The 27125-nt window shown below is 44.5% G+C and overlaps 2 protein-coding genes across 11 annotated transcripts in view; both read left to right on the forward strand.

Moving 5' to 3' along the window:
* Positions 1–16503, forward strand: part of LOC135377900 (TOX high mobility group box family member 4-like) — a 99239-nt gene extending 82736 nt beyond the window's left edge. For all 7 annotated transcript variants that reach the window (XM_064610636.1, XM_064610640.1, XM_064610639.1 and 4 more), the window contains one exon: positions 11915–16503. In XM_064610636.1, the coding sequence (XP_064466706.1) occupies positions 11915–11972 (58 nt within the window). In that variant the 3' untranslated portion in view covers positions 11973–16503. The remainder of the gene's footprint in view (positions 1–11914) is intronic.
* A 1635-nt stretch (positions 16504–18138) lies between these two features.
* On the forward strand, positions 18139–25316 carry LOC135377901 (uncharacterized). 4 transcript variants are annotated; one of them, XM_064610644.1, is made up of 3 exons: positions 18682–19158; positions 20496–21390; positions 21822–25316. In XM_064610644.1, exons 1-2 carry the CDS (start codon positions 18751–18753, stop codon positions 21375–21377), a joined length of 1290 nt encoding a protein of 429 aa, XP_064466714.1. In that variant the 5' UTR covers positions 18682–18750; the 3' UTR covers positions 21378–21390; positions 21822–25316. The 4 variants fall into 4 exon arrangements, 3 of the variants coding, with proteins under 3 accessions (XP_064466715.1, XP_064466714.1, XP_064466713.1); XR_010418214.1 differs by having other exon boundaries at positions 18683–19158; positions 20496–21716; XM_064610645.1 differs by lacking the exon at positions 18682–19158 and adding an exon at positions 18139–18213 and having other exon boundaries at positions 20496–25316.
* Positions 25317–27125: the final 1809 nt, after the last annotated feature.

A 27125-nucleotide genomic window follows, 5' to 3' on the forward strand; every position in this document is an offset into this window, starting at 1 on the left:
CCGGTACCGGAGTGCAAAAAGTGAGCCCCCCGGAAGACTCGAAGGGCAACAACGTTGCCAGATGATAGCCGGGCGCTCCGTCGGAGCATAACATGACGTCACAGTTCTCAAAAAAAAAAAAACATTTCTCTAGCTTTCGCGTCACGTAGAGCCAAAATATTTTGCAGGAATGTAAAGTGAGGCAAGAAGATTTCAATAACATAACTTTGGTAGGTTTCTGAAGACACGAGATTTAGTCCGTAGTGGCACTTTAAAGTCCCCAGCAGCAGTATCGGCGATGGCATGTGGACTCTTAACGCGAAAGTGTTGTGATGTGGGCAAAGTAGGCGGTCATGACGATGAATCCACCCTCAAATTGCACACGTCTCACCCACGTCTTCGCAGTCAGCAAATAGGTCTAGGGGTGAAGCGTTGACCCGATTTTGCGTGTAAGATGGCCACTCTGGCCGCGCGGTTTTTGCAGTCGCGTCAAGAGGCACGGCTATACTGAAAGCCCTTCACCTGCAACGGTGCGGACCGACTGGAGACACGATGCACACAAGCGGAAGGTGGTAAGGTCGGCAGTAGGAAATTCTAGTCGAAGCAGCGCATGGCAAGTCAATGGCAGCGCTGTGAGATCATTCTTGAACCACAAACGATCGCACACTGAGCAATTGTACCCAAATGGGTTCTCTCGGATTTGCCTAGTGAAGCCCTTCGTGGCTCCACCGGCTTTCGCTTGCCTCTGACGCCTCTTTGCCTCCGCTTCGGCGGCATGTACTGGAGGGTCTTGCCGCTGAGTCCGCCGTGCCTCAGCTTCGCCGGCACGCACGTTGTCATCCTGACGTCGCACTCCCTTGTTTGCGGCCCCGGGTGCACGACGAGCTGGAACTTCGCGAGCTCTCCGCTTCCGTTCTCGTTCTCGTCGCCGCTGCAAAGCTTGTGCGCCAGCAGGACCCGGTATCTCCATGGCGTCTGAAGCAGAATCACCGGTGTTTTGGTAAACTGTTTTGTCGCCGTGCTAACACTGTCCTCTTCTTCGTCGTCGTCGTCACTAATACTGTGTTTCCTTCTAAATAATGTAGTGGGATACAAAGCGCCATCTACGTGAACGTGAAGCACCACTGAGGTACTATAAACGACGGGGTAAATGTCCTTCTGCGGACGCCGACGCTGAGATCTCGGGAAACGAGGCACTAACAGCTATCGGTGTAAAAACGCCTTACTGAGAGATACAGAGGGACAGGGGCTGTGATACCATTGGAGGTTTCTCATTGAGAGATGCTGCTGACCTAACCGATCCAGTGGGGTGGTGTCAGTAGATCACGCGACTCCTGACCTGGTCCATCTGAGCTTCTGACGCCATCCCATCAAATACTGTTTGCCTAATGCACTACTGATGAGGTTTCAATAAGGCTGAAAGGGCTGTTCAGTGTTGGTAATGCATCGCACATTAACTTCAGGCCCAACCGAGTCAGGCGCTTTCTTAGCGGTGTGCCGCGGCGTTTGTCAAGCGGCAGGTCACAGCATTGTGGAGCAACAGAGACGCGACGCCCTCCTCGTAGTCCGAAACGAGTACGTTTGGTCGGAAAGCAGCGGAAGTGGCGCGCACAAGTGAACAGCCACAGGTTGGCATCCGATCCACGACCTATTAGATTATACCGATCATGTCATAATCGGCAACACCTGTGCAGGAGCACGGTTCAGATTCAGGTTCGCCTCGTCCCTTTAGAACCAGGGCAGGTATCTTGCCACACCACAGGTGAGGCTAGACAGAATTGTGTAGGTTTCAGTTGATAACGACACCGACGACACACAGTAACGTCCCCGTTCCTTTGGGTGTCGCTAAGATCGTTTGGCTTAGTTGTCGGCTTTCTCGCCGTCCAAGCTGTTGGGTTCGCAAAGCCGCTCCTCTTCTGTTTCTCCCAGTTTGCTAGATGTCGCTGGCGCTTTCAGCATTCGGTGGAGCCTTCAGTCCAATTGCGGTTGGTCCGTCCACGTCTTGTGGGCGGGTTGATTCGCTAGCTGGGCATCGTAGTATTACGTGTTCCAAGTCGTCCTGTTCCTCTCCGTATCAGAAGCATGTTGCGTCCCCCTGGTTGAAGTAGTTTCGCTATACTCTTCTGAATCAGAAATGCGCCCGTTCTGGCCTGAAATAGCGGGCCGCTTTGGTGGTCCTCTTGTACTGGTTGCCTTGTGGTTGGTATAAAGGTCCATGCTTGGTTTTTTGTGGGTCTGCTGCTTCCAGAGCTCCTTTTCCGTTTCCCTGATTTCTTTATCTATACTTGCTTCTGCCATTCTATGACGGTTTGTTTGTTTGTAAGGAAACGAAACGAATTATCTGATGGTCTTTGTATAGTGTCGATTTGTTCCATTTCTGTATTTGGAGTCTATCCGATTCGTTTGTTTTGCCCAATCTGTTTTTACTTCCTTCTACCGAATGTGGTGGTAGACCCCTTTCGCATAGTTGTTTTCTGGTGGTGGATGAATCGTCCTAAGTGTCATGTTTTTGACTGCGCTTCACGGAATTCGAATCTTGACCGTCCTACCTCACCGTTGATGGCTGCGTTTGCTGTGGTAAGGTTTCCGCCTAGAATCCACTTGCCAATTTCCTTCTGTTGCCGTTCTAAAGCATTGATTGTGTTATTGTCATTTTTTTTGGTCGTGCTTATTGTTTTTTCGTGCGCCTCCAGGTAGTTGGTTATGTACCCCAGGAGTATGCCGACATATCTATTGTTTGATGTGGTCGATAGTGAAGTTTTGGAGCGAAAAAATTTCGTCTATGTTAGTGCTTCCCCAGATTTTCATCCGTTGCGTTTTTTTCCTAGGGATTCGCGAATCCGAATCCCAGTTCCCAAAACGGCAAATTGAATCTTTCGAATCCACGAACTACGTTTGTTTGTTTCTTTTTGAAATTGGCGCCTCCGGAGTCCGCCGAAAGCCTGATTGGCGTAAATGTTCCTGATCACTCCCCCATCGACAGTAATGTCAGAAGGACTCTTCAGCACATCGTGTGTCATAGCTGGTAAAAAAAACGCAGTGGGCTAGACCCTGAGCGGGTGAGAATACTGGTGTTTTTGAACAAAAATCTGCATTAATTTAAAACAGTTGTGTTTTCTTGTTTGTTTGTTTACATTGCTCTGGATTGAAAGAGTTCAGGCAGGAACTCTTACATTACAAGTTTAAAAGAAACATGGTTTTACTTTTGATTGTTTCTTAGTTTTATGGAAAGAATTCTGACTAGTTAGCGCATTTCCTGTAGTCAATGAACAATATGTTAAATAAATTACATTGAAGAAGTATATGGGTATGTTTTCTCTTCAAAGTGAACTGTTATTTGTTTTACATCAGACAAAGATATCAAATTCTGCTTTAAAAGACTTTTCAGTAGAAGTGTTTTTTTTTTTTTTTTTTCTTCTTCTTCTCCTAGCGTACTCTTTTTTTATAAAAGGATTCGAAAGATTTGTGGATTCGCAGAACCTTGCTGGGAATCGGATTTGGATTCGGATTTGGAAAATTCAAAATTCTGGATTGTCTCATGTTTACTTTGCTGTGCGTCATCCCGTTGGGCTGTGCCACCGTGGTGCATAGGTCAAGCAGGTGTTGTAGGTCTGTCGCTGTTCTCACAATGAGTGGTATCATCTGCGAATGCTAGCACGGAAATTTGCGTTTCTGTCTGTTGACCTGTTTCCCTTCTGAAACAGTGTTCGCACCGGCCTCGGTGGCTCAGTCGGTAGCGTGTTCGCCTACTGATCCCGAGATCGCGGGTTCGAACCCGGCCGAGGACGCCAGCAACTTGGTGGCAGGGTACAAGTTGCTTAGACACGTCGTCTATGAGCTTTCATCGCACGTTAATGAACCCTCAGACCGACCGCTGTGGCGTCGCTCATGATTTCAGTTGTCTCGTGACGTAAAACTCCGAATTATTTATTTATCTGAAACAGTGTTCGCATAGCCTATAGTCTCTATATAGTCTGTATAGTCTCTACATGAGGTTTGAGCATAGTCAATGCATGAATGGTGGGTGGTTATACTGATGCCACCAGCTCCGGTGGCGCAGCGGTAACGCGGTTCGCGGTTCGAATCCGCGGGCCGGCTGTGCCGTCTGGGGTTTTTCCTGGGTTTCCCTCAGATGTGTAATAGGCGTATGCCGGCACAGTTCCCCTGAAGTCGGCCCATGGACGCAGCTATCCTCCCCCCGAGCGGATTCCGCTCGGTCTTCCACTTCACCCTTTCCTCTCCCCCTCTCCACCACCTTTCCCTTCCCGAGAAACATGCCGCCTAATCAGGCAGGCAGACCTCTCGGGTTCCTCCCAACGACACTCCTCCTCCTCCTCCTCCTCCTCCTATACTGATGCCCTTGCTGCTGTTTTCCAGTCCCTTTAGCAGATCGTCGAGGAAAATGTTTAACGTTTGCGATAGGGGGCATCCTCGCAAGGTGGGTCGCACCTCTGAGACACACTATCTGTTTCACCTTCTGTGTAAAACCCTCCGAATTATACCAACAATAATAGAGTACATGTTTTTTTATTATCGTGAGGATGTCGTCTGGGGGTCCAAATCTTCGTAACTGTTTACTAAAGCATTTAATGTGGGACGGCATCGTATGCTTTCTCCAAATCTAGGAATGCCAGATACATTTCGTCTCCCGTTTTCTGCGTCAGTTGGGGATAAACAGATTATCGCTGCCCCTCCTGTTGTTTAGGGAACCGTTTTGCGATTCGCTTAGTCTGTTATCGTATTGCTTAGTTAGTCTTTCGTTCATGATGGCTGTAAATAGCTTTGCAACAGTGCTCTGGAGTGTTACGGGTATGCACGAGCACGGTTGATTACCGAAAATATTGTTTCCGGTTCCGTTTCTGGTAACTGGAAAACTCGGCTTTTCGTTTGTTTCCGTTTCTGGACGATTTTCGGTAGCGGTTTCTGTTTCCGTTTCCTTTTAAGAATTTCGTTTCCGTTTCCGAGGTAATTTCTGTACTGGTTTCTGTTTCTCATCCGGAGCTCGTACTGTCTGGTTTTGGCTTTTTCATGTCAGATATTCTAGTTACATAATGGATGCAAAAGGACAGCAACACAAACACTAAAGACTTTAATGCAAAGTTCGTCACGAATCTTACACACCGCAAGTAGATGCCTCTCTAGGTTGCGGAAATACATGCCTTTAACTTTCAAAAGTCTCCGCTCGTGCGCAAAAATAACACGTCATCCAAAACTTTCGCGTCCATCTTGCTGCGCAGTGGGCTCAACACGAATGAATGAATGATGACTGGAAGAATAGTGCGGATATATATAATTTTCATATTAACGTGAAAACACTGAGGGAAACATCCTGCGAATTTGGTTTCCGTTAACGTTACCACTTTTGAATTTCATTTCCGTTTCGGTTTCTGGTAGTGGAAACTAAAACAATTTTGTTTCAGTTTCCATTTTCGTTTCCTGTTGAATTTCGGTAATTACCGTTTCTCGTTTCCGGTAGCCAACCCTGTGCACGAGTTGTGTTCTTTTGATTTCCCAATAGTCTTACTGTGCTTTCCTTCCATTCCTCTGGTATTTCCTTTGTTGCCTTATGTGTTGAAAATTCTTCTCAAGTTTTCTTTGGAAAGTGGTGCACAGGGCTTTCAGGAATTCATTGGTATCCCATCTGGGCCAGTGTCTTTTCCCTTTGATAACGTTATAACGTTATTGGTTATAACGTTTGGTTAGTGCCCCCCTTCCTGTTTTGACGCAACATCATGCTCCTGCTCGAATGATTGGGGTCTTCTCCGGTCGATTGTTGGGCTTGCCCTTTTGTACCTCTCTTGCTGTTTCTTGAAGAATCGCGTCATGTAACCCTCGATGTCCTTCTCTGGCATTGCGCAGTGTGACCTCTGATGTGGTCGTCTCTTTCTGGTGGTCCATCTTTTCTATGTATTTTTTTTTTTTTTTTTGCCCGTTCTTTCTTCCCAATGTGCTGATGTCTTCCATTGAGGAGTAGTACCGTACAATTTTCTCCGCTATCAATCGTTTCGTTTTTGCTTGTTGCTTTTCATAAGCTTCTTTTTCTGATTGACTCTCGGCCTTCTGATCGTTTCTCACCACAAGCGACATAGTCGTTTCTTTTCGCCTGTCGTATCCAGTATTCGCACCACGGCTTATGTTTGATCTTCCTTGGATTTCCTCGAGTCTTCCCCGTCGTACCTTGCTGTGCTTTCTATCCGGTGAATAAAGGTCGCGTAGTCCACAGGTTCTGTCGTTGCGAGTGTTTCTTAAAGCTTTGAAGCGAATTTATGTATATTCTCTTCGTTCCCTGTCTTCCATCGTGGTGCTTGCCGGCGTTCTGGTAGTTTGCGGTGGACGATCCTCTTGGGTGTCTCTATAGTTATTTTGATTCGATTGTGATCGCTGGCGATCACAGCTGTGTTGTTCTTTCTCGTCGATGTCGATGTCCTGGATAGCTTGCGGTGGTTCCTGCCATCATGCGGAGGCTTGGGCATAGTCAATGCATGAATGGTGGGTTCCTCTGCTCCAAGTCGCGCGACCCTTTCTCTCCCATCGAGTTCTATTATGTGGCAGTGTCTCCGAGCAGCATTATCGGGGTCTTTGGGTGCGCCTGTTTTATTTGGGTGATATATCGCATGATGCACTGGCAGGTGTTCAGATTCCACGCTGGTGCTTCATTTGATGTTGCCATATACACACGATTCTGACGTGAACTGTGTACTTTTGGAGTACGTTGAACTCTGCCCACATGTGGCCGTCCCCACACGTCCGCACGATCCGCTAGGGGTGCTACACATCGGCCTGCAAGATCTCCATTATGATTGGATAATGGAAATTTGAATTTTGAACCTGCGAAAGCGGACATACGACCGCAACAGGCGACAGCAACATCTCCCATGAAAACGCGTATAGTGATGATAGTCAATTTACAACTTTGCCAAGAACGCATCTCCCGTGGGACATCCACCGTTTGTGCAAAAACCCTAAAGGACTACAGGGGTGCCATCCAATGTATTGCTCCATAGACGACCCTCTGTTTACAAACATGTGACGTCACAATAAGACCGGTTCGAGGTTATATTTTGCTGTGGTGGGCAAGATGCGGGGAAAACGCGTTGGCTGATAGGCCGAAAAGGCTGATAAGGTTGACAGGTGGGTCATTCCAGGCCAAATCAAGCAAAGGTCGTGCTCGACCCCCCTCAGTTTTGCTTCCAAAAATTATCATGGACTCCTTATTGCAAATAAAGATATTTTCCCTAGTTTTACTGGGCAATGTTGAACCGTTGTCGATTTAGGCGGGGTCAAAGTTCGTCAGAATCGCGAAAACCATGCTACGAAAAAAGTTACCTAGTGAGCAGGGTTTTGCGTCTAGGTGGACTTTAGTGACATAGAATGAAAGAGCGTGGCCCTAACATTCTGCCTATGTCAAGTTCTTCTCTCGTGTTTGATTTTTGGCCAGCGAAACAGGGCTGCTTTTTGGCGCTATTTCTTACAACTTTGCGCCCTGCTGAGGGCACTTTTCGCACAAGCTGGATGGGACACATAAATTCAACATATTCTGGACCTTCCATACATGTTTTGAAGGCCGACCACACAATACTTTTTTCCCCATTTAATCGCAAATGCCGTGCTTTTGATAAAGTTGGCCGTTTTCAACGTCATTTTTGAAAATGAAGCGGTCGGCCGAGAACAATCTAAATAGATGGAGATGACAGATCAATATCTATACTAAAGCATATTAAAAAAAAATGAGAAGGTACTTTTTGATAAGGGCGAGAAAATATTTTTTGTCCCACATGGTTACGCGAGGGCCTCACGAGACGGCTCCCTGTGAGGCGCGCGAACAGATAGCGTGCCTAGATTTCACGAGCCGCGTCCTGCGGCCGGATATGAGCATGTAAACTGTGTAGTTTTTATTGTTATCAGTGCATTGGTAAGTATTGTTAGTAGGTGTTTCTCAGTCTTCCTTTCGCGGCGTTTTAAAGTGGTAGTCATGAGAAACGACAGCGATGCTTTCACACTAACAAGGAACCATTATGAGCAAACCATACTATCCCTTCAAATGCGCGTTTCTTACGATTAATAGCAACGCAGGTCACGTTGTGAGCGTTTGGCTTTTGCTGCATTGTAGCGTCCAAAAATGCGCTCGTGCATCCACGCAACCTTTAACACATGGCCTTGAAATCGGCTTAGGAGAGCTCATCCGCGGCTCAGCTGATTAGTTTCTGATGGTCTTTCTCCTATGTGATGCATGCCGGGAAGTCGTTGTGTTGAACAGTGGCCGAAGTAGGAACGTCTGAAGTCACTAGGAACGTCAGCAAATGCGCGCGTGCAAAATGAAGGACTGCGGTATGAAAGTGCGTGGCACGCACGGAAACTCCAGTTGGAGCAGCATTCAAGACCTATCTTTTCGCCGTACACAGGAAATTATAGTGGTCACTTTTAATGAGATACCCTACCAATGGTCGCCTTTGCTTCTTAACGTTTGAAAAGAAAATATGAAATAATAATGAAACCGTTGTGCATTCATTTATGTGGGTATCTTTTTGATCTTACTTCAAACTGCTACAATCGCGAAAATAAAATATGTAGACTGTCTGAATTGCAAATAAACTGTTTTTATCATTCCAGCCTGCTTGGGTGATCAGCAGCAGCCAGCTGTTCGGTGTGGATAGATTAGCAAGCACCACATGGACGTCTCGGGCTAGTACGCGGTAGTAGCATAGATGTGACTTAGCTGTATATAATGTCTGTTCTGGTCCTACATAACGCATAGGAAAACTTCACCACACGGAAAAATTTTATTCGCCGAACCAAGCCTCGCGGCCCACCCGTGCTGTGTTCAGCGTAACTATGTGTAGAGTGGGTGGGATATAAAAACTATTTTCTCGCCTTTATCAAAAAGTACCTTCTCATTTTTTATATATGCTTTAGTATAGATATTGATCTGTCATCTCAATCTATTTGGATTGTTCTCGGCCGACCGCTTCATTTTCAAAAATGGCGTTGAAAACGGCCAACTTTACCAAAAGTACGGCATTTGGGATTAAATGGGGCAAAAAGTATTGTGTGGTCGGCCTTCAAAACATGTATGGAAGGTCCAGAATACGTTGAATTTATTTGTCCCTTCCAGCTTGTGCGAAATGTGCCCTCAGCAGGGCGCAAAGTTGTAAGAAATAGCGCCAAAAAGCAGCCCTGTTTCGGTGGCCGAAAATCAAACACGAAGGAAGAACTTGATATTGGCAGAATGTTAGGGCCACGCTCTTTCATTCTATGTCACTAGAATCCACCTAGACGCAAAACCCTGCTCAGTAGGTAACTTGTTTCGTAGCATGGTTTTCGCGATTCTGACGAACTTTGACCCCGCCTAAATCGACAACGGTTCAACATTGTCCAGTAAAACTCGGGAAAATATCTTTATTTGCAATAAGGAGTCCATGATAATTTTTGGAAACAAAACTGAGGGGGGGCCGAGCACGGCCTTTGGGTGATTTGGCCTGGAATGACCCAGGTGCCCACCAGCATGCTTTGCGCGGCGGCGAAACGTAGTCGATGACGTAGGGGCGCAGGTCGAACGCAATGCATTCTGGACAGGTGATGGTCACACGTCACAGCAAACGTCACAACACACCGCGCCCGTGATCGGTGGCCAAACCGTTTGTAAACAACGCGTTTCCTCTTTCTGTTCGCCTTTTTGGGCGTTTTTCAATCTGGGTAATTATTTTTATCCGATAATCTCGCAGCACAACGCGCAGTTTTGTGTATGAGGGCTCGTACTGTTAACCACTTCCGAAGATCTGATGACGACCCCGCGTTAAGACACACTGAGCCAATGTGATGTACAGGGTGGGCGCAGATAAAGTAGCACCACATTTTCGCACACAGCGCGTTCCCTGCATACCGTACGAACTTCCGGCGGCACACGACGGTGCATTTATGTGGTGCAAGTCGAGAAAAAAATCGTGGTAACCAAACTCTGCGCAATGAATGAAATCGTTAGCAACGCGAACTTCGCACCATGTATTTCCAATGGGACATGGCAGTGTAGCGCAGTTGTATCGCCCTACCACTGAGGTTGCCACTCATGCAAGCAAAACGAGATCTGGTACACCTAGCAGTAGCTAGACACATCTGTGCCGTGACCGCCATATTGACTTCTGCATTGGAAAATCGGGATGCACGGAGAGCAATGTTTGCACGGATAACTTTTTGTTACGTGGAGTTTGGTTACTACGATTTTTTTGTTCGTTTTCATCGGATAAATGCAACATCCCACGCCACCGGAAGTTCATGCTGTAAGCAGGGAATGCCATACGTGCATAAATAGCCACGTTTGCATGCACACATAGGTCGACTAAACGTGTTAGTCGACTTTTCTCACCCAGTCGACTTTTCTCACCCAGTCGACTTGTACTCGTTTACATGTGGGAGGCTGGGGCGACTGGAAGAATCCCGCATGCCAGGCGACTTACGAGCGACTTATCCGATAGAAGCGCCCTCTTCAAGTCCGACAACAAACATTCGAGGGTTAGAGTCAAGCTGTGATGCAATATTCATTTCCAGGATGATACACAGCATGAAATTCGTGCTCTCTTTATTCCAAATGCACCTCTGCTGATTGCAAGGAGCTCCCGCCGTTACTACCATGTTGCTTCTTGCGAGAGGGGAAATGACTGGCAGGGAGGAAGTGATGTAGCGGATACGACTTGCAAAGTCATCTTTGCCGTTTACATGGCAAATTGCAGTCGACAGCTGTCGCCTAAACTACCTAACGTTGTCGATTCAGCGGTGTTCAATCGACGGCTTATTTAAGTCCTCTTGCAACCGTTTACATGCAAGCCGTATGTCGTCTTCTGTGGCTAAGTCGCCTTCTGCCGTCTTCATGTAAACGCAACTAATGCGGGGCTACTTTATCTGCACCCACCCTGTATTGAAACTAAGGAGAAATGGGATACCATGTCGCGGAAGAAGCACTGTTTAGTTTATGATGGCAAAATAGTTCACCTCTTGACTTTATGCCAACGGGAATATGTCATCAAGTGGTAAAACGACATGTCAACAAAGTTACATGACCTAAAAATGATGTTGCCTATGGCGTGTGACGACAACAAGACTGCGGCTTTTTCGAAAAGCACCCGCCTCAGGGCAGTTACAACAAGTTGATTTGAGAGATGCGGGTAGGAATATTTCATGATCACCCCGTTTGGTTGGCAATAGGTTTTGTGCATGGTGGTTCACGTGGATGGAGGAAGGGCAAGATTTTAAAGAATTTTAACTTAAGTACGACCTACCTGTATTAGTGTATATCTTATGTTGTTGTACACAATAAAATTGTAATGCACAGTACTTGATTCATTTATTAATTTGCTGTTATCAAAAATGCTAATTCACTTCAACAGAGTTCACACAGTGCGAACTATGGCGATTCAAACTGGGTAGCTGTCTTCTGCCGTAACGTTGAGACCAGTCAGAGGATCGTTGCTTACGGGCTATTACTTGCGTTTATTTTGCTGTAGTAAAAATATTGTGCTGTATAGAAGTTCTGACTGGATATAAATGATGGTCTTGAGGATTTATTTAAAAAATAATTCATAAAAAGAAAACTGACTTTGCAAAGGTAGGGGCCCTGGGGCATATGCCCTGTTTGACAAAAAAGAGAAGAAAAAATCTGGCACTGGGTATTCCTCCTGGAACAGTGGAAGTCTCGATGACTAAGATTCTGGGGATGAATTGTAGCTGTTCAGCTCAGTGATAAAGTTTTCAGATACAGACTGCTTTTGCCTGTGGTTATATAACCAAATAGTGTCTGAGATATTGAGAGTTTTGTCACAGTTGTATACTTTATTGTTGCAGTTTTTGTACTCCCTGCATATGAAGGAGATTGTTTTCTTTATATTTTAAGAGTGTAGCTTTAAAGAATGGCAGCTGCTTATGCTAACCTTTTCTCATTCACTAGGGACGTCTTCACTGCATGGGTCGCACAGAGGCAAGCTACTAATACGTTTGTGAAGTAAGTTAGCTCCAACATCACTCGACAACTCTGTTTCTGACCCTGCATCTCCTTTCATGTTTCTCATAACTGTTGACTGATAACCATCAGCGAATGTTAAACATTCCTTTTCTGGTTATTGCTGTAATTAGAAGCTGTGTCTAGTTGCCAAGACAGTTAGACTTGCGCTAGAGGAGATGTCTGGTACATGTATAAACATTCAGATATGTATAAATTGAGTTTTGGTTTGTGCATCCATGGACATTGTAGCAGGGTGGTGCGTCGAGCTCTTACCTGTATGTCGAGATGTGTTTTCCATGCAAGTACATGTAAACATTTGATGTGTGTAACACAATGTTTGAATGAAAGCAGTAACAAGCTGAGCAAATGATCGTGTGCTGTAACCATTGTGCGGTGGTTCATGACGTGGATCACGTTGAAACCACATGCATTTGACGACCAGCAGTGAAGTGACATCCAACCTAGACTGCCCGTGTTGTGCACGGCTGGACAGGTGGCAACATACCTTTTCGGACAGTTACTACAGTGGACTCTCATTTATGAGCTGGTGTGGACATGAAGGGCCTTGGCATGTGTGCATTCTTCTGAGAGTAGCTAAGGCCTGCATATTTCAGGATAAATGAATCTATAAATATGATTATATTTGTATAGGGGGAAATATGGTGTTGTAATATTTTGAATAGCAGAAATGTGACTCATGTGTGGACAATGTCTTTGTAGAAATCAGTCACTAATCCAATGTTGAATAACTGTTTTTCCTGATGTTAAATTTTATTACATTCTTTTAAATATATACATACATACATTCATATATATGCATATATATGTACAGGGAGAGAGAGAGATACGAGATATCCCACTTGAAGCTGACCGCATGGGTAAATATAGCAAATATAGCACGTTAGTGCATTTGAACTTTGACAAAAGCATCCTTATGGAACGCTAAAGTTAAGAAACAGACTCTGTCACACTCTGAATTAGAAAATTAGCATTTTGTTTGCAGGTAATGGCACAAAATTGAAAGTCCCAATTCATGCAACTGAGCAGAATACTGCGAGAGGACTTCCTTAGAATTGGAATTCTTCTGACGTGCTGAACAGTGGAGGTAAACTCATGAGATGTTTATCAACATTTCTCATTTTTGGAAAATTCACCATTTGTAGCGTAGAAATTCAGTACAAGTCCTGCAAATCTGACTAGGCAAAAAGAAACATTAAATTTGACAAATTAAGCAATTGTATGAGTTCAAGACATCATAGGAATTTCGTGGCATGGCTTTGCTGACACAAAAGTGAGGATTGCCAATATCGTGTGTATTATGAAGAAATAACAAAATGATTCAGTTAATAAATCATGGGGCAGATTGCAGTACGAAAGTGCAGCGCTATACTCTCATTGCTTTTGTTACCTCCCTCTACATCTCTACTTTCATGCCAACACCCAACTTGCTATTTGAATAGCCTGGGTTTTTTTGCCCTTTGTTCTCCTGATGAACGCAGCCACAACTGAAATGACTTTCTATTCTGTAATGCTAGGTACAATGATGTGGCATCACATTGGATGCTCATTTTACACAGCAACCAACAGTGATGACTACAGGTAACATGTGCATACTCATCTGAGTAGCTTAAAAAGGCGTTGGGTCCAAAATGAAAATTTGAAGTCCTAGGGAGCTCTATGTGTGACAATGTAACAAAAGCTGTGTGCTGCAAATATCAGAGTTTTCTTAATTTAAAGGAGCGAGATAAGAATTTTCTGGGGCATGCCACATTTCAAGCAAAATATCTGACAAGTGCTTACCAGCAAAGCTTCTGACAAATTCCAGAACTATGGAACCCTAACCATGCTCATTGTCAAAATGGATATATTGACCTGAATGTAGAATGCTGTAGTGGTGAAGCCAAAAATGAGATATAGACCTTTGATGTATTCTTACCCGAAGCTATAATACTAATTGCAACAATGGAGCTGCATTTCTCTGCATTGCGGTGCTCTAGAGCATTTATAAAGCTGAGCTGTATGGCTTTTAAAAGCCTTCCATTTAAGGTGGGTGGATGGACATTGTCTTGCGAGTGCTAGGCCTTTCCCATTTTTCCCTGTTAGTTTCCTTCTTCCATTTAAGTAAAATCTTAATCGTTTAAGTTAAGTATCAAAGTGGACAAGCTATTTCTTCCCAACAAGTGGATGTAAAATTTGCACACAGTAATACTTATCAGATATTTATCTGTGTGGTTCGCATCTTGTGATGTTCGGTATGTACATACATATGTGTGTACCAGTGTTGCGGATTTAACGAGTCAAATCGGATTTAAATCAAATCCATGTTTTTCGGAACACCGCAAATCAAATCCAAATCAAGTGCAGAGAACACTCGTTCAACTGCTCCAGAACTTCCAGGTACTGCAAATACATGTTTCGCTACTTCCGAAAGCAGCCGGTAGCGGGCCGGAAAGCAGCGGGTAGCAGAGAGGGGAAACATCATCATCTACTGTACACTCGCTTAAATAGAGGACTATTTCGTCGTTCGTTCTTGCGGTACGAGTTCTGCGGTGGCACCAAGTTTACCATAAGCAAGCCACTATGAAAAAGGGCAACCAACATTCACATTCCTGTTCCTGGACACAATGACCTCATACGACTGGTTCTCGTGTGGACATTTCGGGACTTATTCATTTTAGCAATCTCTGGGACACCAGAACGCGACATCAGTCGCAGTTCAGAACCAACAAAACAGACAAAATACGTGTATGGTAGTCCTTTTCTCGAACGTACATTGCCTGAGCTCAGTGGACCAGTGGTGTGCTTTCTCCAATGCGTTCCATTTCTAAGAAATTATAGAAAGCTGTGATATCGTTGTGAATTAGACACCGCACTGCCCATGTGATTGTGTGTGAGTATTGCACGACATACCCTTAGTGCTCGGAAGGGAAGATGGCTGTAGGCCTCAGAGTTGGTCAGTCTGACAGACAAACCACCTCTTAAACATGAAGCAATCTGCAAACAGTGTCCGTAGACTGTTTCACGCAATCAAAAAATCATGGGATTTCTTTTTAAACGAAACGGAACTTTTGGCGGGACATTGGGAACAGAGATGGCGGGATGCGAGGCAAGCCATCTCAAATCCAAACACTTTTTAGACCTTCTCCTCATTAAGAGTTGCATTGCATCATGTGTAAACATATGTGAAATGCAATTCAGCCAAATGTCTTGTAAAATCGTAATTACAGAGACGGCTTTAGATACGACGAAGAATCTGCCTGCCTGTCAACGTCAAATTTCGCAGCAGACAAAATCCAACCATTTCCCTTAAGGAGCTTGACCAAATACACATCCAATTCTGTCGGAAAAAACATGATTCAATCCAAATCCAAATCGTCGCCATATTTTCCCCGTAAATCAAATCCCAAATTAAATCCACGAGCCCTTTGATGGATTTAAATCCGGATTTAAATCTGCAACACTGGTGTGTACATATATATATATATGTGTGTGTATACATTTGAAATGGGGTCATACAGAAGAGCATGACCCATTTGTAGCAGTTAGACATTTTTCTAGTTATTTGGTGCAACTTTGTTAATCAACGAAGGAATGGTGTCACGCCGTGAAGTTTACTTCCGATGTCTATGATGCAAACTACCACAAAATGTCGGCAGTCTTCGATAAGTGGCTGCCTTCTCAATAAAAATAGTTGTGCTTCGTGTCACTCTGGACACGGAAGCTACCCATCCTGTGTATAAACTTTCCTGTACAATCTTGTGAGATAATGGGTTCAGACTGAACTGGGCTTGTGTGAGAAGGTTTATTGTTTTGTTTTCTGCTTTGATCTTTCAGTTTGAATGGGAACTGTCTAAGTGTAAATTTTGCATTCTATACATGGCATTTGTTTGAATGCTGAGTTGTGTTAAAACAAGTACTTGATTAGACTTCTTGTGGTGGTGATGTATATTGTAATATATGCCCTAAAGGGCCATGGCTCCACATTGCAACTAATAACCCTAATGAATCTGTTGACGAAATTGAGACCTGGCTTAGAACAGGTCACCAGAAGCATTTCACACTGTCCCCCTTTCTTGTCTCTTCCTAATTGAGTTCATATTTTGCTCCCCCTCCCCCTGAGTTACAAATCATTTGGTGCTTGTATACAAATGTTGAGTTATAAATTAATTGCAAAATGAAGAGCACTGATCTGCAAAAGTTGAGTGCAAGAAATTAGAGAAATAAGTGCACCTTTAAGAGCACCTTTCTTAGAACTGGTATCAACGCATGTGCAATTTCAAGGTGCATTAGCCATATCACTACTGAGTATGAAGAATGTGAATGTGATTGTACCTCTTGGAATGCAGTATCAGTAGGAGGTTTTACCATGGCATTGTCTTTTTTTTTTTTTTTTCCTCGAGAGGACAGTACATTGCATGTACATTTAAGATGGTACCAATACGATTTGTGCAAGCAGTGCAAGATAGCTGCAGTCAGTTGATGCGTATCATGTACCAGATTATTTAAGGCTGAATAAACACACTCTGGAGCTTGTATATCTATTTATTTACTTATTTGACTTGTATACAATGTTCCTTTGGTCCTTTAACTGCCAATAGCTGATTGTCTCCCGTGATGTAGAAGCATCCAGATATCTATACTACAGAATTGTACCCAATCTATGCTGCAGCAGTAATTCGATTCCCAAGTTGAATGAATACTATTCAGGCCTATTCAAGCCAAAATTAGGTGGCATATATTTGGGTCATTTCATGCCAAGTGATGTGTGAGTGCAGCTAGACAATCATGGACCTTTATGAAAAAATTGGGACTTTCCTTCCATTTGCAACTTAGGTGTAATAGAAACATAGTAAATTCAAGAAAATCCTTATGGAGTGCATATTTCAGGTGAGAAGTTCTTCATGGTGAGAACAGACTACAATGGCAGGCTTTACACAGAACAATGTCATGCACATTGCCTACCAAAGTCTTTGGACTTATGTGAAAATATTTTGGTTCAATTGACTTTTTTTCCTTCTGGACTTGCATGGTCGGATTGAAAGGGTATGTGTTCGCTCTTTCCTTTCGAAAAAGGGTAAGGTGAAATTGAAAACTTAGCGGTGGAAGGGCAGAAGGCTTTCCCCAAATTATGAGCTTTTAGCTTAGTTAAAAAGTAAAACTTCCGTAAGTTGGACACAGTTCTTTTTTGTGGCCCTAATCTTTGTGCTGGAGACACAATTCTCTTCCACCTCTATATGTGTTACAATAGGGACAATTTGTATGCCACAGCCGTTGCTTAACCGTACAACTGTAGAACAAATGCTAGTGTACTATATGCTGTTGCTGTCTCCCATGGTAAAGGTTATGACACCACAGAAACCCAGTCTGTTGAAGGGCAGATCCAGATCCTCACTTTGGGGGTGGGGTGGGAGGGGGGAACCTAATGTTGGTCACTAGTCTGTTGTCATTGGTGGTGAGTATATACAGAAGCGTGGAAGAAGCCAAAATGTGACACACTGACTGCTATCACCAGCAGAGTGCACACAAAAGTAAGCATTGAAACCCTTTTGTACTATGTGTCCTGTATCTTATTTATAGGAAGATTTTGTTGCGTTTAAATTAAACATTCTTCATCCTGCTTTTTTACTTGTAGTCTCTCTTCTTTTTCACAATTCAAGAGCTGTATATTCAGCCCCTGTGCTTGTGCTACGTAAGAGGGGCACGAAATGCATGCAGACTGATTCCAGGTTGGCAATGAGTCAGAAACTTGCAAATCTAAGACTTCATGTAGCAAGTGTAATGGGCTGGTTCGGAACAAATGAAGGATATTGAAGAGCACAGTCGCTGGCGTGGGCATGTGCTTCTGAGCCGAGAGAAATGGGCCAATACAAAATTGCCACTGTTTGTGCACCAAAGCACACCCAAGTTATGTGGATCTGTTGTGCTATTTGATTAGCAGTGTGGATACTGGCGACCTACCCCAAAGCCTCTTCTTGCTGTATGACCGCAGTTTCATGCCGCAAGCGGAACCTTTTTAGGCGTGGCTAGCTGCATGTAATTTGGTGGCATGGTACTCTGCGAGGGAGCTATACAAGACATTCCTATCGGACCCCATCGAAGAAGTGTGCGAGCGGTGCGGGTACGCAAAACATAATCTCTGCTGTTGCAGCCAATGCAGGCGCAAAACGCGACGCACACTACCCTTCATGGCAGCTGTGGAAAGCCTTGGATTGTCACGTATAGGAGCTACGTGCAAAGATGTCAGTGTAAGTGTATGTTAAATGCAAGGTCGACTTGCTATTCTATTGGGGGAGAAATGAAGAGATTAGTGAAAAGGAGAAAAAAACAGAAGAGGAGCTAGTAAACACAGAGAGGAACCTCTCCTAGCTAGAACGGCTAGAACCTCTGACAGCGCGTTGTTCGCGTGGGGGCTCGAGCTCGAAGAGGTGAGGGGGTTTCCCGTTCTACCCTTCCCACCCTACCCCCTGCTCCACCCCTCGGAAAAAAACCTGGGAACGCCCATGCATCTGTTCTGGTAGTACAAGGCAGAACGGCAGAACGGCTCTGTGTACAAGTGCGAAACAAAAAAAAATTTCTTCGATTGTCAAAACTCGGCTTTCGCAACTTCGCAAACAAACAAGTTTTCGAAGCGTACACGGTTCTAAGAACCCATAGTACTAAAATAAAACTGGAAATGAAAGTCTTCTTAATTTATTGTGACTTTGAACAAGTGAGTCAAATTTTAGAGGTCTAGGAGGGAAATTCTGACCTGCCAGGTTGGCAGCCCTGGCTTCGCCCGCGAAATGGAGACCATGGAGGTGTCTAGCATGGGAGTAACTTGGACGCGACAGATGACCGACGTATTCGTGGATGAATATAAGACAATGCCATGCTTGTGGGATGGCGGGCACCGTGACTACCACGATCGCAGCAAGCGTCTTGTAGCCTTAGAAACCATGCGGAGAAACTTAGCCCATCTACACTCAAATATGAGCGTGTGGGACATAAAGAAGAAAATCAACAGTATGCGCACTCAGTACTCATACGAGCGAAGTCGAGTGATCGAATCTCAACGGGCAGGCAGCGGCGAGTTGTACGTGTCGAAATGGTGGTGTTATGATAAGTTGGACTCATTCCTGCGTAATCACGTCGTTGTGCGCAAAGGCTTTCCTGGGAAAGCCACTAGTACTCAAAGTGCCGGTGCAACAACGGTGAGTGCGCTTGCAATAAAGCATAAAGCTAATGGCGCTGCTAAGAGGCCAGTGTACTTCCACGTCGTGCTTTCAAAGCGGCGTTAACGCACGCTGCAAACGTTAATGCACTTCGCCGAGCAGTGTTAAGAGTATCAACAGTGAGAGCGTGCAGTGGCCAGACCTCCAAGGTATAGGGGCGGGGTCCCGATACAAATCCCCCCCCCCCCCGTATTTGAACGTTAAAAACGTGATTACATATGGACTGTCATGACCGGTGAGACAGCATCACAAGATTGGAAGAGTTTTAACAGCTTATAATTTCAAAACTGTTCAAGAATGCTGCTTAGCTATAGACGCCAGAAACTGCAAGAACTTTAGCGAGCGTCACACTGGACCCCCTCGTTTTTCTAGTTGGATTTGCACAATTGGTGTGGATTGGCCCGTGGCAGGTAAGGGGGGGCTCAATCCCCCCTTGTGGTTACGAAACTGGCAGCGAGTTACATGGCATAACAGCGTAACTCGCAGCTTCGTTTTTGATCAAAAAGAGCACTGACAGTAGCCATAAATGAGCGCACAATATTCACTCAGTGCAACGATTGTTACTAGTTATCAGGCTCCAGTGTCACATGGAAAGTGAAGTTTTCAGGACATCACCTTGTGCTATGTGCTAGAATCGGAAAGGTCTTTCGCAGTACACTTCTTCAGCATGACTTCAGTTGCAGATCTGCCATGACCTCTGTGCAGTACGTCTGTATACTGAAATGCGTCTGCATTAAATATCAGGTCCACCGGTTTTAACAAATAAGTGGCATGCAATAGTGTGAAGTACAGCTTGCGACATACTTCCCTGGAATCAACAGCATTCGGTTTATCCGTCCTGAAATCTTCTAAGCGTCGCAAGATTGTTTGTTTAGACTAATAAACACGTACTGGGTAGCATGCCGTACGTGTCTATTAGTCGGAAGAAACATTCTTGCGACACCTGCATATTTCAGACAGGATAAACGGCAAGCTGTTGATTCCAGACAAGTATCTTGCAAGCTGTACATAAAGAAATAAAGAATATAATAAGACGCAAAAAATGCACACACACACACAAAGCAGCTACGTAACGCATAAATTCTGCACATAATTTTTATGTTGGGATTGTAGAACATTTACATAAATTATGTGCAGATTTTGTGCATTGCCTACCTCGTACGTAGGAGCTCCACATCATAGACACAGTTGTCATTGTTCCTCTAAAGAAAAGGGAGAACAGTTTTCATAAGGGCTAACAGTTCAGTGTTGATTCTTCCCCAGCACTGTCCACTGTGAGTGTTGTCTATGTTCTGACTAATCTATGTCATTGGCAGGGAAGTACCACCTTGCAACAGTGCTACAGCCCATTGGCCCTCCCCTCAGGCGAAATCCAGGTCCACGAGATCATTGATGACGATGAAGACTCTGACCGTGCTGTGGACCAGGCATCCAATGACAGCTCTACGGAACTACGTATTGACAAGCCTGATACTCCATCATCTCCCCAAAGCGATTCGACCACTGTGCAGTCAGGTGTAGTGAAAGTTATTTCTATCGACAGCGATAGTCAAGTTCCTTCAGTTACAATTACACCTATCACCAGCTCGTCGACATCATGTAGCGTGCCTTTTGTGACATCTGTCCATAGTCAGCACATAACTTCTGCAGGCAGCATAACAAAGAACTGTCAGAATGCACAGCCGATTGCTGCACCACGGCATGTGCCACCAACTGTCCCTTGTGAGAAAGTCGACCAGTGCACATTTTGTGATTTGCCACAAAAGCCTAGATCTGGCAAGATGAAACATCAGAATGGACTGGCATCGACAGATGAAGATGACGATAGTCCACAAGAAAAACGCCAATGCGAGGCGCCAAATGCTTTGAGAGATGTTTCGACGCTCTCTGACTTCCGAGCATGCCTGACAGCTTTCAAAGATGTCCTCCTACTGCAAGAATCTCGACGAACCATGCAGGAAGACAATGAGGATGACGTTATTTTTGGACGACACATTACTCACGAGCTACGATCCATTACTGATCCTCAATTGAAGCGCTGGGCTAAACTACAAATACAAACTGTTATATATCAGGCACAGAGTAATGTGTCTGGAAGGACGGCCTTAACTCACTCACCAGATACTGGCACAACAATTGTCACACCAGGAGAGTGGATACCCATGGATGTTGATTTAGGGGCCAACCAACCAGTCTGAATGTGCTCCCATTGTATGTACTTGCTAGTCAATCCATACTGTCCATTAATCGTGGTAGTAGCTCTCAAGCACAGGATACCTATAATGCCCAACTGGACATAAATACAGCACTGTCGTTACAACAAGAAGAAAAGTGTTGTAGTAGTATTTGGTGCTAATGGGGCAACAGGGAGAAGGCTACTTATGAGGACAACCCAAACCCACGATCTCTGGAAAACGCATAAAGACCAATATGCAACATACTTCAAGGAAGCGCCATCTTCATCTCCCATTTCGAGCTAGTCCTCGAGGGAAGAGGGAGAATTAATAGCACTTACTGAGGCGAAACACACGCAGCAGGTGAAAAATGCAGATTTGGAGAGCGGCAGCGCCATGTTGAGTGCTTATCTCACCTTGACATCAAAGCAGCAGATTTCACTGCTTCACACATTACTGATTTTTCAGGGTTGTACATAATAGGGGAAGGCAAGCTAGCTGGAGTGAACTCAAACAGGGCAACATATCCTTGAGCCTGAGGAACTGGATGGATGAACGTGGAAGACGGGTAGGACGGAAGTGATCAAGGTGGGAGTTTGTAAATTGTATTGCGGAGTGATAAGCTACCCTTCTGCTCAAATTGCTTGATCGATTAAGCAGGGTCTTGAGCAATCCTAGTCCTTGCAAAATATGTCCCCATACTGCTCGCCATTCCCAATGGTATGATAATGACACAAGTGCTAAGACTCGGCTAATGCGACAACCATTTGAGGGTGACGAGCGGAGGGCATCCCTGTAATACTGAGCATTTGCGCTTCTTGAGGCCCTCCTTAATATCGCTGCTCAAGTCTTCTAATATGGACTTGTGGCCAAGATGTGAAGGATAGAGGTGAAAAATGCATTATTAAACCATATGTTTGTCTTTTCTTCTGCGTTCCAGCCTCAGAACATCAATTTCCATCAGACTGCCTAGCCACTGAAAGGTGGTAACGAAATTTTCAGCCAGGGATTTTCCCAAAAGGAGGTAACCCCGTAGGGCTCCTCTTGTTACGCAGTATCCATATAATGTTTGTACATCATGATAAGCACAATAATAACCGTGCCCTTTAACTCTTAACAGTTGTGGTTTAGCCACCAAAGCAAGGGTAACGTATTCGGTCAAATGCCCGTAGGCGTAGGTCCATATTTTGACCATGGCGATGCAGCTATTTTCCTAGGAATTTACCAGAGAGCATTCGCTTGGTTCAGCTTCAAAAAAGTAACCACGCCATCCTTCAATTCTTCTCATGGAAGGTTCATCAAGCATATGATGCAATGTTGTGTAGGGTAATGAACTCAATTGCTATGACATGGCCAACAAGCAGCCCGAAAGGATTACCTCCACGGAATATAACTCTTGGTCACTCCTCTGCTACTTTTTACGCACATGCTTCTAATATATTAGTAGTGTAGGCTTGTAGAGGCCATTTTGCGCTGTCAAGCATAGCAGGCAATGGATTGGTTAGTTTTCATCTCAGTTGCTTCTGGCTATATGTAGAAAATTTTGTGAACGTCAAAGTCTGCCCTGAACATATTGCAGTTACATATTGAGTATCCAAGATTTCTCCCTGGCATGCAAGACATTTCGTGGTTACAAAAGCTGATTTTTAAAGCATTCTGAATGTTGACAAAGGCAGGGCATCATCATACTGTAATTTGTTTGAAGTTCTGAATACTATATTGTAAATAACATCAACTAACATGATAACACATGCTATGTGTTCCTTATAACAATCTTTGTTGTCTGAGATATCGCTGCAAGAATGTCATTTTTTCATCACTGGAAGCATAGCATTGTGTGCTTCCGTGATAACCCACAGCACAGACAGAATCTCAGGGTGTTGCTGTTGATGCCAGCAGCATGCACGCTGGCGCTGCTACAGCACATTGTCTTTTTTGGCCAGCACCAGCCAGCCAAAACCTCGTAGCAGTTCTGGAGCCATTTCTAGTAGGCAGAAAGTGACCATTTTGCAGGCTGCATTGGTAGTGACGCTACTCTGTAGACACTGACCCAGTCTTCGAAGCAACCAGCAAAAAGAGGGAACCTGTGACGCCGGTGCAAGCGCCATATTGATTTATGGGCACCGTGGAAAGTATCACAGAAAAATTGTGTTTGTGAATGAATACTGCCCTTTCATGAGGTCTCTTGGCCCTCTCTTGTGAAATTAAGTACTCGTAAATGTATTTATGGAATCATTGTTTTAATGTTCTCTTGAGCACTTCAGAAAAGTCTATTGGGCCAGGTCTGTTTTGTGGCTTCTGCCATAAACGTATGTCTCACATGGATCTCATGTATGCACGAATGGTGTGGGACATAGTAGCCTGTGCGTGTTTGCCACTGGTATTGATTTATGAGCATCCTTTTGAAAGGTAGACAATTATGGAACTGATTCGTTCTATACAGTTATGAAATACGAAAAACAAGGCGTTGTCTGTCTTTTTTATATCTCTGTCACTTTTCTTTTTGTATATCGGGCTTCACCAGAAACAGAGTTTGCTTTATGTATTTGCTTTGTAAAAAACGAGGGCAGGTGTACGACAGCAGTTTTGATAATGTTCTGCAGGATCACATTGTTGAGAACCGCACAGGATTGATTTTATGATGATGCCAGTGATTGAATGTCTTCACGTTCCTCACCCACAAACAAGCAGGAATAAGCATATTTCTATGTATGGTCATGACTTTTCTTTCCTTTTTTTTTTTCACATGTCCTGAACAGTTCTTCAACACATGGGGACCATCACCCGTCTACCCAATTCCGTATGTTATGTAAGCAATGTATATATAGTGCATAAGCAATGTACATTTCATTGAAAATTTAAGGAAATAACCGTTGATATTTTCACCCCATCTCATTACATATACATATTGTATGCTCTATATATACAGTCGTCTCTCGTTAATACGGACGCTTTCGTCCCCGACCAAAATCGTCCATATTATGGAATACCAAGGAAATAATGAAAACAATGTTGAAGGTTTATTGGAAAAATTCCCGAATTAGGGCCTGCTTGAGGTATACTTCGTTGCACATTAGCAAAACGTCAGCAACACGTAAAGCCTGCCGCTCATTGTCCTCAAATAATTTAAGAGCCATCTGTAGTGCTGCTTGAGCCATAGCAGGCGTGACGGTTGGCTTGGCGTTGCTGAAGTCGTAGACATCAGGGCCTGACAACTGTACGTGTGACCTGTGGGCTTGACCTGTGGTCGTGTTCAGAACAGTCATGACGTCATACAGGATTTTCCAGGCTCTTTATGTCCGCAAATAACCCCCTTTCCTTTTATAGTTCTTGTGGACGGTTGCGAAGGAGAGGGCATAGCTCCCTATACGCAACGGAATGTCCTACACTCAAAAATTATCCTGTAGAATATGGGGAGAGGCTTGCCCTCCACACCCATACCGTACATAATAACGAGACAAAAGTACATGGACTACATATGGTTTGTACCATGCTAGACCGTCCGTTGTCCGAAAAGCGAGTTTCCATAATAACGAGACTAAAACGCATTGAAAAAGTTTGGTCTCCACAAAAATCGTCCATAATTCGAGTTGTCCATATTAACGGGGTCCATATTAACGAGGCACGATTGTATATTATATATCTGCTAAATAGCTGCCATCCGGCCCCTCCAGCTGATAATGTTGCTCATTATATGATCGAGTTAGTATATGAGTACAGAAATCACAGACCCTGGAGGGACGTTGCATCGTGTCCCTCAAAGAGGGTCCAGCAATTCCACACTTTTATAAACCACAAATAAGCTGTTGTTGATATGGATGAGATTGTTGACTCAGCCTCTTCACGTTTCTCACAAAGCAATTGAGTTATTTTCTCAACATTCCGAACCCAGCCGTGTGTGTGTGTGTGTTTGTTTCCTGTGAAAGCTGGAAGAAATAAAATAAGCAACTGATTTGTTATTCATTATTTGTTTTTTTTTATAAATATTACTCACTGTCATAAGAATTATATGACCAAGTGAAAGCACTTGCATTCCTTAAAGGAGCGAGGAAGTACCATTTAAAATGGATCGAAACCCTGTTCCATTCACCAAGCAGTCTATCAGTAGCCGCCATGTACAGTATTTTCGTGGTACGGTGTATTGTCACTGCGCAATCATTTATAAAAATGCCCGGAGAAAACGGCCATCGGCCTGGCCCGATCTATTCGCTTTACGTCAGCAGACGTGCGTGGCATCACGCCTGCGAGGGGAGCAACTGTGAGCTCTCATTGGCCAACGCAAATTCACTCGGCTACTGCTTCGATCGCACCGGACTACGTCACGAGTCACCTGATTGGCCCTCCCATCGGAGCTGCGAACGTCGCAAAGTCACATCACTCTCTTCGTTCACTTACGTGCTCTTTAAAGAATTCTACAGGGGATGCAGATTCTAGTGTGTGTGTGTGGGGGGGGGGGGGGGGGGGGGGGTACAGTCTTGGAGTCGTTGCGCAATCTGTTGCCCTGACGTAAGGAGCACAGTATGACGAGCCACCCAGTCGGTACTCCCACCGGTTCTCCATGACGTCAAGGTTACCTGTCAACTTCTCACTCTCTTACACGCTCTGTGAAGAAGTTGAGAAGGGGTTTCCATATGGCGTCCTGGTCAAAGGCCTCTTGAGCGTGCTACGGGTCAGACATGATCATAAGAGACCCAGGTAGCATAAAAAGTTGCAGCAACGTTGTCAGAATGTCAGCTTGTAACATTGCTCAGATGTTGCTAATGTCCGCAACTTCAACGTTATCTGCAACGTTTATTTGCAACATTACCGCAACATCCACTGTAAACATCACATCAACGTATGCATCTGTGATGTCCTCTCAACGTAAATTTTGCAACGTTTCAGTAATGTACGTGTGCAACATTACAACAATGTATGAATTGAGAGCATTTCCTCAATATGGTATTTGTCCAAGATCGTCGATCGGGAATGGGAAATTCTGATTACTTTCAATGAGAATTGTGAATGCGATATCCACTTTAACCGAATGAGATTTCTGGGCTATTTTGAATTGGACTATTTCCAGCAGTAAGGCAGCTTTAAGTGATACACTGTACAGTATATCACTATTAAAGCATTGGATATCGCATTCACAATTTTAATTGAAAGTGAACAAAATTTCCCATTCCCAATCGACGATCTTGCATCTTTTTTTTCTTCTTCTCTTTTTCCTGGCTCTATCATTCCACCCACAAACGCGTTTTGGAGTAGCCAGTCCTGACTGGGTCGGGGCCAACCTCTCCATATTTTTCTTTCATATCCAAGCCAATCCACTCACTTGCCTTGCCAGTACGAATACACCCTTATAAGGGGGCACTGGCGTGTCCAGAAGGGGGGGGGGTCTGGGTGTTCAACTCCCCCACCCCGAAATGGTACCTTCGGTAGTGCATTTGGGAGATGGAAACAAGGGGGAAATCCTCTTGTCCCATGTAAAGTCCCCATAGAACCTCTCCCGAAATATTTTTCTGGCTCCGCCGCTGTAAGGGGGTATCAGTAGACCGGCATGGGTCCTCGAGGAAGCCACATGCGCCTTAGAGTCACTAAATAAGCTACGCTAGCTTATTAACCTAGCTTACATTTACCTAGCTTACATTATCTTAAATAAGCTACGCTAGCTTATTTAGTGACTCTAATGCGCCTCAACCTTGAAGTGTTACCCCCTTATTTGGGAGAGGGATCAATGAGATCGCCCCATGGGCAATAGGGGAGAGAGGATGCTGCAGTATTTGGGGA

This window comes from Ornithodoros turicata, chromosome 1 (assembly GCF_037126465.1).
Source record: "Ornithodoros turicata isolate Travis chromosome 1, ASM3712646v1, whole genome shotgun sequence".
NCBI lineage: Eukaryota > Metazoa > Arthropoda > Arachnida > Ixodida > Argasidae > Ornithodoros > Ornithodoros turicata.